We start from the raw sequence: 13,275 nt of genomic DNA on the forward strand, positions 1-13,275 counted from the left end.
AATTTTAGATAAAATTTAGAGTTGAACTAATATGTACCGATTTTACATTTTCAAGAACCGATTACGCACCGATTATTCTCCTAAACCGGTACCTCCAATTTTATCGGTTTCGATTTGAATTGGTCCGGTTTTCCAATTTAAATAGTATTAATATTATGACATAAAATGTAATTAATATACTAATATATATTAGTATTAATAATATATTATGTATTTATTAAAATGAATATGTTAAGAATTTATTAGGTCATAAAATGTTATTAATATATATATATATATATTTTATGTTTAAAACATATGATCAAATAAACTTTCATATTTAAGATAAAAATTTTATGTTATAAATTGTAATAACATTATCTTATATATAATTATAATTTATATTATTATATATATAAATATTATATAATATAAAAATATTATATATAATATTAAAAAAATTAAATTAACGAGCCAAATTGTTGGAAAAAGAGCATTTTCTTTTATTAATTTAAGATCCAATTAATGCTTGTTACGGAATGAATACTACTAACTTCTCAAGATAAAGGTCAAACTCAAGTCAAGTGAAAAGAGTAGTAGTCCAACCCATGTAGTCAATACCTAGTTATAGTCTTCAAGTGTTATCCTTAGGTCTCATATCTCTTGTAGACTCTTATATATATAATTGCTTTGTACCTCAATGTTTATAAATAATCAAAGGCTTCACCTAGTTTTGGTGAGCTATCAAGACCAGGTTAGACAAACGTCCCTCTCTAATCAGTAATCATGCATGGTTGACCCCTCCATCGTCCTCTGAAATGTCCCCCCAACTCTCCATCATCTATTATTGCCCTTCACGCCCTAATCACCATTAAATTGATGCGGGACAGCTACTTATTGTAGAAGGTTCAGGTAGTTCCTTATCTCAACAAGGCAGCACCTTCACATTTTGGTTGATGACAGCTTCTCATGTTCATCGCCTGTAATCACTACACCAACGAATCAGACCGTAAACAACCCGACATACACGTCATGGATGCTATAAATTCCTCCCTATCCGAGACGATCTTAACTGATCATGTCGTCAAATGTTCCACCTTGCCCGCTGTCAGTCACTCTTGAGAGTATGTTTACGGCTACTTCACGAGCGTGCTCTATGAATCTCCATTATCAACTTGCCACTCTCAACAGAGGGAAGATCCCTGTTGCAGATTACTTCCACAAGTTCACCAACCTTGCTGATACTTTGGTCACAATCGATCCGCCCCTTGATGATTTTGAACTCGTTACATCTCTTTTAGCAGTCATGGTCTTGAGTTTTACTCCTTTGTCACCTCTGTTACCACACGCGTGGAGCCAATCTCTCTTCAAGATCTCTATGGCTACTTGCTCACGAACTTCACCTCGAGCAAGATCGACCCATTGCTGATCTGTCTATGGCTAGTGCTAATGTTATTAGTAAATCTCTAGGTCTCCTCGGCCTGGTTCTGGTAGGCGATCCCAGTATTCCTCCAATGGCCGTGGCTCTAACTCCTCTGGCAACAACCGTGGCTCTTGAGGCAGGGGGTGTGGGCCGTGGCCGCAGTTTCTCCTCCTCCTCTTCCTCGAGATTAATCTGTCAAGTTTGCAATAAGGCTGGATACACTGTCCTCTGCTGCTTTCACCGTTTTGATAACAATTATCAAAGTGACAACTCCACCACCATGTAGGCCTATGTAATGTAAGAATTCTCTTACGTCTGGATGTATGTAAATAACAGGACTAGAACAGTAAGAACGAGATTGATGCTGATGAAAACTTACCTCATAGATTCATACGTATTGGGGTATTTGAGGTCCCCAAATTCCTCCATAAACGAAATACAAGTAAAGATGAAAATGCTCCAGAATGAATCACACATCCATTCGGCGTGGGACTTAACTGACTCAACAAGAATTTACTAAAATGCCTCCACAATGACCGAGTCCAGGGGAATTACTACACGCACCGTTTTATACTAAACGGTGCACTTCACCCGTAACCCCCCCTTACACATTTAAACTACACCGTTTCTTTATTACTTAAAGTGATGTCGTTCCAGCATTCACTTTGCTGAAGCAACGTCGTTTGGATAACACCCGTAAGACTTAATTCCCAATTCGCACTCCCGTATCTCCATTTCACGATCTGCTATCAATCCGCCCCTCTTTCGAACCCTAAAGCTTCCTCCTTTACTTCCATGATTCTTCACACCGTAGCTCCCTTACATTCCCCCACCCTTATAAGACATTGTCCACAAGGTGTGGATACAAAGCCCTAAGTTTCCAGAGATTTTCCCATGAATTTTCCCCCTCCGAGAGTCCGACCCATTTGATCAATACCTCTGTAGTAGCTCGGCCTCCTTGTTGTCTCATGCGTCGATCACGCACAACTTCCGGCTCGGGAATCACTTCCCCTTCGCTGTTGGTAGGTGGCAGCGTCGCAAGTGGTTGAGTCCGTTCTCCTAGCTTCTTCTTCAAGCAAGACACGTGGAAGACTGGATGGATTTGAGACGAGGGAGGTAGCTCGAGTCTGTAGGCCACGGATCCGAGCCTTTGGAGCACTTTGAAGGGCCCATAGAAGCGAGGTGCAAGCTTCATGTTTCTGCGGAGTGCCACTGTCTTCTGGCGGTACGGCTGCAGGCGAAGGTATACCCAGTCCCCAACACTAAACTGTCTTTCAGTTCTCTTTTTATCCGCATAATATTTCATCCTGTCCTGAGCTGCCTTAAGATTATTCTTTAAGAGTTGTAAATTTTGTTCTCTGTTTTGCAATAGTTGGTCAACTGTCGGGTTGTTCGATGTGCCTGGAATGTAGTCGATTAGCCTTGGGGGAGGATAACCGTAGAGAGCCTCAAAAGGTGTTAACTTGGTTGAGCTGTGGTAGGTGCTGTTGTACCACCACTCGGCTAACGGTAGCCACTAGCTCCACCCCGTGGGTTTAGATCCTGCGTAGCACCTCAGATAACCTTCTACGACCTTGTTCACAGCTTCCGTCTGGCCATCGCTCTGCGGATGGTACGCTGAGCTTTAGTCTAGGGAAGTGCCTTGTAGGGCGAATAGCTCCTTCCAGAAGGAACTCAGGAATATCGGATCCCTGTCGGATACTATGGTTTTTGGAAGACCATGCAATTTGAAGACAGATCCGAAAAACACCTTGCCACTTCTTGAGCTGTATAGGGATGGGATAGGGTCATGAAGTGCCCGTACTTAGTGAAACAATCCACTACGACAAAAATTACAAAACAACCCTTAGACTTTGGCAGCCCTTCCACAAAGTCCATCGAAATATCTACCCACGCTTGTTGAGGTATGTGCAGTGGTTGTAGAAGCCCTGCTGGGGGTAACGTTTCATACTTAGAAGCCTGACAAATTTCACACTCCCTCACCTATTTTTTTATATCCTTTTTCATCCCTGGCCAATAGAAGTCCCTTTTTTCCCTTTGATAGGTTTTTAAGTACCCCAAATGTCCCGCCATAGGGTCTGTATGAATAAACTGAAGTACTTTCAATTTGAACGGTGAGTCTGGAACTATAAAAATTCTGCCCTTCCTTAAAATTATTCCCTGCTGTAATGTTGTCCCCTTAGGAACCTCTAGATGCTTCAACAACCTTTCTAACAGATCTGAGGTTTCTGTGCTATTTTTATAGCTGAGTTTCAGCTCTTCCACCCAATCTGAAGTGGGAAAAGAAATCTGGGCAAGCAAACCCCACTCCTCATTCTCAACCTCACCTTTTCTCGACAGTGCATCCGCCACGACATTCTCTCTTCCGCTCTTGTACTCAATCTTAAAATCGTAGCCCATCAACTTGCTCACCCATTTGTGTTGAACTTCTGTCCCAATTTTCTGCTCAAGCAGAAATTTCAGTGCTTGTTGGTCCGTTTTAATAATAAATGACTGCCCCAAAAGGTAGGGTCGCCATTTCTGCACTGCTGTCACAATGGCCAGAAATTCCTTCTCATACGTTGATAGTAGTAGAGCTCTTCCCTTTAACATCTTACTCAAAAAAGTAATAGGTTGCCCCGACTGCATAAGGACAACCCCTATTCCTTTCCCACTAGCATCGCACTCCACTGTGAATGGTTTTGAAAAATCTGGTAAGGCAAGTACGGGTGGACTAGTCACTGCTTCCTTTAATTGTTTGAAGGCCAGCTCTGCCTCTTGGGTCCAAACAAACCCATTTTTTGTCAACAACTGGGTAAGGGGGGCTGCTAACAGCCCATAATGCCTTATAAATTTTCTGTAGTACCCCGTCGACCCCAAAAAACCTTGCAAGGCCTTAGATGTCTTGGGAAATGGCCAATCCAACATGGATTGAATTTTTGAAGGGTCCGCTTTAACACCTTGGCCAGAAATAATGTGGCCCAAATAATCAACTTCCTCCACCGCGAAACGACACTTTGATTTTTTTGCATACAAATAGTGCCGTTTCAGCACCTTCAAAACCTCTCTCAAGTGAATTTCATGCTCATCCGGAGACTTACTATAGACCAAGATGTCATAAAAAAAAACAAGGACAAATTTCCTCAAAAAGGGTTTGAATACATCATTCATTAACCCTTGAAATGTGGCTGGAGCGTTGGTGAGGCCAAAAGGTATCACCAAAAACTCGTAATGCCCTTCATGTGTTCGGAAAGCCGTCTTGGGAATGTCACTAGGCACCACTCTTACTTGGTGATAGCCCGACCGTAGGTCGAGTTTAGAAAAGATCACCGCTCCAAAGAGTTCATCCAGCAACTCATCTATCACTGGAATTGGAAATTTTGCCTTTACCGTTTCCTTATTAAGTGCCCTATAATCCACGCACAGCCGCCAATTGCCATCGGCTTTACGAACCAGCAAAACAGGGCAGAAAAAGGACTAGAACTAGGTCTAATCACTCCCGAACTCAACAACTCAGCCACCATTTTTTCAATTTCTGTTTTCCGGTAATACGGGTAGCGATATGGCCTATTTGTGATGGGTTGAGTACCCTCCTTGAGCACTATGTGATGGTCATGGGAACGGGGTGGGGGTAGTCCTTGAGGTTCCTCAAACACCTCCTTAAAGTCTTCTAACAGTGCTGGAAATGGTTCAGCCAGCTTCCCATGTTCTTGGTTCACTTCCCCAACACACATAATCTGTAAGAAAATTCCCTTCCCTTTTACCATAGTGGCCTTGCAAACTTTTTCACCCTCCTCTACCACTGAAGGGTTTAATTTCAGCACTTTCAACTCAATGGCCTTTCCATCCAACCAAAAGCTCATCACTAGCTTAGAAAAATCCCAAGTAATAGGGCCCAAGGTTTCCAACCATTGGACTCCCAAAACAATATCACAACCAGCTAGGTCTAATAAATGAAGAGGAAGCTGAAGCAAATTACCTTGCACCTTAAGCTTGACTGATCTACACAGCCCTTCACTGTTTAGGCCTTCCCCGTTAGCTACTCGCACCTTCAAGTTGACTAGGTAATCCACTGGCAGCTTCAACTTGGAGGCCACTGTTGCATCAATGAAATTGTGTGAGCTGCCCGAGTCTAGCAAAATCACCACTTGCTTCCCATTGATACTTCCAATCACCTCATAGTTCTTACTGTAGGAGTACCAGCTATAGCAGCCAAAGAGATCTCAAGTTCAGCATTGTCGCTGGTCGCTAACTCTAGAAGCTTGTGCTCTTCTTTTTTTTCACATGGTTCCTCTTCCTCCGTCTCTCCTCCTTCTTCATCCACTTGTAAGAAATAAATTCGAGAATTTTTGCAAGTATGGGTGGGATTCCATTTCTCATCGCAATGGAAACATAGGCTTTTTTTCTTTTCTCATCCATATGCATGGATGTCACTGGCTTAGTAAAACTCATTGGTTTCTTCCATTTATTGTAATTATCATTGGAATAAGAACGCTGGCCAGAATTACCCCCTGCCATGGGCATGGTCCTTTCCTCCGTCGGTTTGCTGTACTTTCGAGTACGGCTGTGATACTCTTCTTGCATTTTTGCCAAGCCATACGCTGCGTTTAAATTCACTGGATTCAACATCCTTACTGGTATGCGGAGTTCATCTTTCAGGCCGCTGAGGAAACAACTCAGCTTATGGAGGTCCGATAGGCCCCTCAAGCGATTAGATAATGTTTCGAACTGTGCCATATAACTAGCAACAGAGCTGGTTTGCTTGAGTCGTGTCAACGCTTCCATCGGGTCGTCATAAGCTGTTGCACCAAAACGAAGTAGTAATGATCTAGAAAAAGTATCCCAATCCCTGCATAAGCCCCCATCTGCTGCATTTTGGAACCACACGAGAGCATCCCCTTCCATGTGATACGATGCCATCAACAACCGCTGTGGTAGTGGTGTTTGATGGAATTCAAAGTAATGGTTAACCTTAAAAAGCCATGCTGCTGGGTTAACACCTTGAAAATGAGGGAATTCAAGTCTGACCCCCCTAGGATTGAATCTTCTCGGGTCTGCCTGGTCATTGTCGGGAGGAATTTCATGGTTGAAGGGTGGAGGGGGTGGTGGTGGTTGGATCTGTTGCTGGGCAAAAAGTGTACGTAACATGTCTTTGATTTCCTTTACATCTACTTTCACCGTACTCACATCAGTTTGCACATTACTGACATCTGATTTTAATTCCAGGATTTCTTGTTGTTGGTGCTCAACTTGAAGCTGAAGTTGCTGGTGCTTAGATCTGGTATTTTCGGCCATGGTAAATGAAATTGTGTGGTGTTGTTTGGGTGAGTGTTTGGCTTGTAAAATGGGTAGTGAAAATGTAATGTCTAGGTAATGCAATCCGATGTTAGCTGGATTGGTTCTGTTGAATGTAGTGTTTGGTTGGGTATGGAGTTGGTGATTTACTGGATTTGTTTGGATGTAATGGGCAGGATCGGTGACTTGATACCACTTGTAAGAATTCTCTTACGTCTGGATGTATGTAAATGACAGGACTAGAACAGTAAGAACGAGATTGATGCTGATGAAAACTTACCTCATAGATTCATACGTATTGGGGTATTTGAGGTCCCCAAATTCCTCCATAAACTTAATACAAGTAAAGATGAAAATGCTCCAGAATGAATCACACATCCATTCGGCGTGGGACTTAACTGACTCAACAAGAATTTACTAAAACGCCCCTACAATGACCGGTTCCAGGGGAATTACTACACGCACCGTTTTATACTAAACGGTGCACTTCACCCGTAACCCCCCTTACACATTTAAACTACACCGTTTCTTTATTACTTAAAGTGATGTCGTTCCAGCGTTCACTTTGCTGAAGCAACGTCGTTTGGATAACACTCGTAAGACTTAATTCCCAATTCGCACTCCCGTATCTCAATTTCACGATCTGCTATCAATCCGCCCCTCTTTCGAACCTTAAAGCTTCCTCCTTTACTTCCATGATTCTTCACACCGTAGCTCCCTTACATGTAACCTCACCTTCGCAAGGTGTAGATCCATCTTGATAACCAGACTTTGGTGCCACTCACGATGTCACCTCTGATTTGAACAAGCTCAATATCAAGGTTCAAGAATATAGTGGCTCTGATCAGATTTGGATGGGTAACGGTAATGCACTGCCAGTCACACACCTAGGCATCGCTCATCTCTCTACCCCTCAATGTTCTTTCCTTTTATATAATGTTTTGCATTGTTAAACAATAAAAATATTGACATTAAAATCCCAATAGTACGAAATATGATAAATACACAATTACAGAAATATGATAAATACACATTGTAATAATATTAAAGTTACAATCTTAAATATGATAAACACACATTATAAAATATTAATGTTACAAGGGTTATTGGTTTAAAGGGGGGGTGAGAATTGGTCACTTTAGTAGTTGAGAAGTTGAGATTTGAGAAAAATGAGGGACTTGAGGGTCGTAGGGTCACTGGGTTAGGGTTGTTTGAATTTTTTGAATTTTAGGTCTAAGGGTTAAATGTAAATTCAACTTTCTTAATAGGTCATAACTGGTTGACCTAATGGGTTAACCTGCTTTGACTCGAACCCGTTAAGATCAAATTCAAATCCACTTTTATCGTGTCATGTTTATGTTGGATTAACTAATCGTGTCATATATTGCCACCTCTAATTAATACATAGGTTGAATTTCACCCTCATTTTTTGTTGCGAAGGATCAAGCTACGGGGACAGTGGGAGTGTTGGACCGAGTAGATACTGGGCTTATACTGAGCTCAAGAAATGGATGATAGGCTCTAGAACAACTAGTAATGAAAATGAATGAAGGTTGCTTTTACTGTTCTGTATCATTACGGGTTAACTTGAAATGGGAGAAGAAGTTGAAGATGAAGAATAGATGGCTCTAGAGATTTTAGGAGAAAAAAACTGTTGGCTTGTATGGAATAAAACGAAGCAAGCTTGAAAATTTTGTTGAAAAAGTAGAAGAGAGTGTGTAGAAGTAGAAAATATGTTGGAATTGAGAGAAGTTGTAAAATGGGTAGAAAAGCAAGGATGTTCCAAAACTGTTGGCTTGTTATGAATTATGTGTGCAACTTGTTGCCTTTTTATTCCTTTCACGAGTCATGAATTGAGCACTACTCTATTATTTTTCTGCATATGCTTTTGCTGCTTGTCATAAGAATCATGATGAGACGGTTAAAGTTATCAGAAGAATCACGTGAAAATTAGCCAAAATATAAAACGTTTTGTATTTGAAATTCTTTTGTGGAAAAAGGGCTTCTCTCTCTCTCTCTCTCTCTCTCTCTCTCACAATTAAAAGAGAATGCATCTAAGGCTAGGCTATACTCCAAGGCTAGGCTAATTTTTTGATATCATAATTCTCAATCCAAATATCTTAACAATTATAACAAACTAATTCTAATGTCCTTTGGGCAACAATTTTTTTGTTTTGTTTGAGTTTTGAATATTTTGGGGCAATCAATCATATATTAGAAACTATATATGTATGAATGTCCATAGTTGAGATGCTTACCACTTGGATCACAATTGTCATCCTTAACCACATCAATTGACCCGACACATTTTAAGTATTCTTCATATCTCCTTATATTTAAAAGTGGCTATAGAGATATAAACAGTATCTCCTTATAGTATTTTGTTTGATACTTTTTATCTTACGCTTCTGTCCCTCAATATCTGATTGTATTACGGTTTTGCCCCTTTTTTATGTAATGACAACATCGGCATCACGGGAGAACAACGAGTTCCTGAGCCTTTTTTAGCAGGCCAGCTCGTCTCTTTGAGAATGTGACTTGCCTGCTATTTGCACTCTCGATCCATCTCAATCTTTCCTCTACCTATTCTCAAGAGCCTCAAACCCAACTGATCAAAACCCTTACAAAGCCAAAAAACCAAACCAATTCTTGTCAACACATGAAGTGACGGAACTCTGTTTTATCTCGCTGAGAATGAGTTCTCTTTGGCTTTTGGGGTTACTTGGTAAACTTGGGAAAGGTAGGGAGGGTTGTTAATTTAAGAGAAGAAGAAGATAAAGAGAAGAGAGAGAGAGAGAGAGCGTTTTTACCCCCAAATGGCAAGAGCCTGGAAACGACAACCTTGCATAGCTCTACATTTTGTTTAGAGCTTACGCACGACTCTCTTTGCCATATTTGGAGTGGTATTCTGGTGCTATTGGGTCTCTTCTGGGCCTTATTTAATAATTTATTTGTTTTATGAAATACAATATCCATGTGGGTCTGGGAGGAGTTGCCCACGGTAGCTTAGTGGAGGGAAATCAATGGGAGAGGAAGAGAGAGGGCTACGGGCTTCGGCCTGTTGCGGGGAGAGAGAGAAAGGTTTGTGGGGAGGAGATCGGCATGGGGAAGGTTGCCGATGACTGTGCTTTGCGGTGGCACGGCAACGGTGGCCGGTGACGCTGGGAGGAGCCAAGGAGAAGAGAGATCGAGAGGGAGAGGGGCGTGTGCCTGGAGGGAGGAGAGAGAGAGAAGAGGAAAAATTACGAGAAAAGTTAGGGCTTGAGAATTTAAATCTCCACCCTTTATTTGATTCTCTAGATTTGATCTAACTGCAGAGGTTAAAACACTGAAAATAAATTAATTTAAAATAGATAATTAAAATATAAATATTATATTATACATTTAAAATTAACTTTAATTTATAAAATATTAATCTTTCATCATTAAATAAATGATGAAATTTTACTAAATATTTTTAAGAGAGTAAAACTATATAAATAATTAGAGTTTTTAACATAATTTAAATCTCATAATATTCTTAATTAACTAAAATTATTTAAATAAAATGATTTTCTACAATTATAATATTTTTAAGATTTCTAAAATATAAGAGGCTTACTTGAATGATGAAATAATAAAATATTCTATATTTTCTAGTGCTCTCTAAGTCATCGAGTAGTGTGGTTGAATTCTACAATTCATATATTTTGCTAAGAAAACTATTATTAGAATATCTAAAGTCTTTTAATTTCCATAATACTCATATTATTGAAACGTTTTGGTTATCATTAAGATACTTGTTAAAATTTATTTTTCTGCTCTTTACATTAAGTTATTGACTAACTCATTTTATTAAAAAAATTATATTATTTTTGCCATCTCTAATTTTTTTCTCTAGGAAAACGTAACTCGCATGTTGGTTCACAACTAGTATATATATATATATACACACACACACACACACACACATATATATATATATATATATATATATATATATATATATAACTAGTTTGGAGGTGAATCATAGAACGCTTTTGTGTTTGGTTGTTGAACCAAACTCAACTTATCTCAAACCAATCAACAATGAGATTCACTATTTTTTCAACTTATCATAAAAAAGTTAAACTCATATCAATCTATTTAATACATTTCAACCTATCTTAACCTAAAAAAGTTAAACCTATCTGAATGATACTTACAAAATACTAGTATTCATAACTTAATTCAACTCATCTTAACATCTAAACATACCCGACTTTCATATACATTCATACTTTTCTTCTTTTCTCTCCATTTTATGACAACTCTCAAATCCTATTTGTAATATGATTGTGAAATTTTACGGTTTAAATAGTGAGATGAAATGATTTTAGATGAAAGTTGAATAAAATTTTATTAGAATATTATTTTTTTAATATTATTATTGTTTTGAGATTTGAAAAAATTGAATTATTTATTATATTTTATGTAAAAATTTTAAAAAAATTATAATAATGAAATAAGATGAGATGAAATAAAACATTTTTACTATCAACACGGGACATCAAAAGTAGAATTCTTCCATTACTAACGGCACGATAGAGGAAATAAGACAAAGCGTTATAGAGGAGAGAGAGACAACTTTCCAAACATTTAAAATTCTAAATTGTGTAATATTTATTTACACAACCTTTCAAATTGTTCTAAACTTAAATGACCAAATTCATGATATTTTAATCTGAGATTGGAAGGCGCGACTCCGTTATTGCTTCAACAATTAATTCACTGCAAAGGGTACTTGAAAGTGTTCGGTTCAACTAGTTTTATTAAAGATATTTCTGATAAAAATAAAAAATAAAAGATGAATCAATCACTTTACATCCTTCCAGTTTATTTACCAACTTGCCATTGGTATTAAAAATCCGAACTCAAAAACCAACATTTACAACAGAACTCTTCAGCTCATCATTCATATATCACAGCACACTTAATTTTTAATTATTTTATTTTATTTTTATTATATTATTACTAAACTAAAAGAATTATCATTCATATACCGCATATTTGATAAGGAAAAAAAAATCATATATGATGTATGATATAAAGATGATGAGTAGAATCATATACCAATAGATAGATCCACAGGGATGCCAGATATTCGCAAAATGAAAGAACTTTTAGAGCATAATTAATATTTAAAAAAGAAATTTGGCAGCCAACAATTGCATTATGGCCAAGCCACAACATGAGACCAAAGGATAACTGCATTCATTTCCTTTATTTCATGTAGAGAAAACTAAACAATGAAAATGAACTCAAAAAAGAAAAAAGTTCAAAAAAGAAAAAAGTATACATGGTGTGAATTTTCCTTTTGTTGTCGTCTTTTTTTTTTTTTTTTTTAGTTCAGAATTTTGCTGCATTATGGCAGAATTGTATCCATCAAAGGCAATAAACTTATTTCCAAATCTTCACAGATTTGTCATGACTAGCCGAGGCAACCATCCCTGTTACCGGTGACTGTGCCAAAGCTGATATCACACACTCATGAGCTGGAATTGTCATACACTTATTCACGGCCATGTTCCAAAGTTCCAAAGACTGCAATTAATGGAAATTTACCAACCAACATTAGCAACATTTGATGGAAATCAGCTCAAGGTCTAAGTTGTTTTGACAGTTTTAGCTTCAGATAATTGGGGTTTCCCCTAGGCGATGGCTTTTAGATATCCCAAAGTTGGGCAAATTAGGCTGCTGTCTTGTATCATATAGCAGCAGGTTCCAGAACCATCCTATAGAGACACTCAGGACAAATGCATCCATCATCACAATGGTAGGCATTCTTATTTGGTAAAAGTGCCGGATGTTCCTTTTTGGCAAGTAAAGTGATAGCTTAAAAAAAGTATAATCTTGGTTAAAAAAACCATTCTCAAGGGATGGCAATTCAAGGGTTACCTAAAGAAATCTTGGACATTTAGGTTGCACATGGATATCCCTTGAATATGAAATCATTTTCTTTTGTCTATTGGTAAAATTTATAAGGCATTGATAACAGTGATAATGGCAATAACAAAGCAAATATCACCTGGTAGCCTCCAATGACCAAGAGAGTGGAGTAGCTTGGGTGGAAAACACAAGAATGAAACATGTTTCCACTGGAACTGAGCTCGTGAATGCACTCTCCAGAGGCTAATGACCACACTCTGATAGACTCATGACTTACGGTTGCCAAATAATCTCCACTCGTGTCCCAACAGACGGAGAGCACTTCTGTTGAGTGCCCCTGAAGTTCAACAGACAAAGCATTAGTATCTGCAGATTAGAATATGTAATGAAATTTAATATTGATTTATTAAACAAGACAGAGGAGTTCCAATGGCTTCCTTCAAATTTTCCTGAATTTAACAATGATATCATACTTGTAATGAGTGTGTCCGCCTATCAGTCTCGACATCAAAGATGGACACAACATTCTCTGTTGCCGCAGCCAGAAGTTGTCCAATTCTAGGCTGAAATCTCACCTGTGTGGAACCTCCCTGGTCATTAAAATACTGAGGATCAGAAGGCAATGTACAAAATCCAACAAAGCTTCCAAACTTACATAGAACAGAAAAAAAAAAAAAAAAAAAAAAACCAAA

General features: G+C 38.5%; 1 protein-coding gene across 1 annotated transcript; it reads right to left on the reverse strand.

The window, feature by feature from the left end:
* Positions 1–11,886: 11,886 nt before the first annotated feature.
* Positions 11,887–13,248, reverse strand: LOC118344037 (transcriptional corepressor LEUNIG_HOMOLOG-like; the record flags this gene model as incomplete). The annotated part of the gene is made up of 3 exons (XM_035683774.1): positions 11,887–12,238; positions 12,723–12,920; positions 13,057–13,248. Coding segments are annotated over 3 exons (534 nt in total), but the record flags the coding sequence as incomplete, so codon positions are not given.
* Between the last annotated feature and the right edge of the window lie 27 nt (positions 13,249–13,275).

This window comes from Juglans regia, chromosome 12 (genome assembly GCF_001411555.2).
Source record: "Juglans regia cultivar Chandler chromosome 12, Walnut 2.0, whole genome shotgun sequence".
Taxonomy (NCBI): Eukaryota; Viridiplantae; Streptophyta; class Magnoliopsida; order Fagales; family Juglandaceae; genus Juglans; species Juglans regia.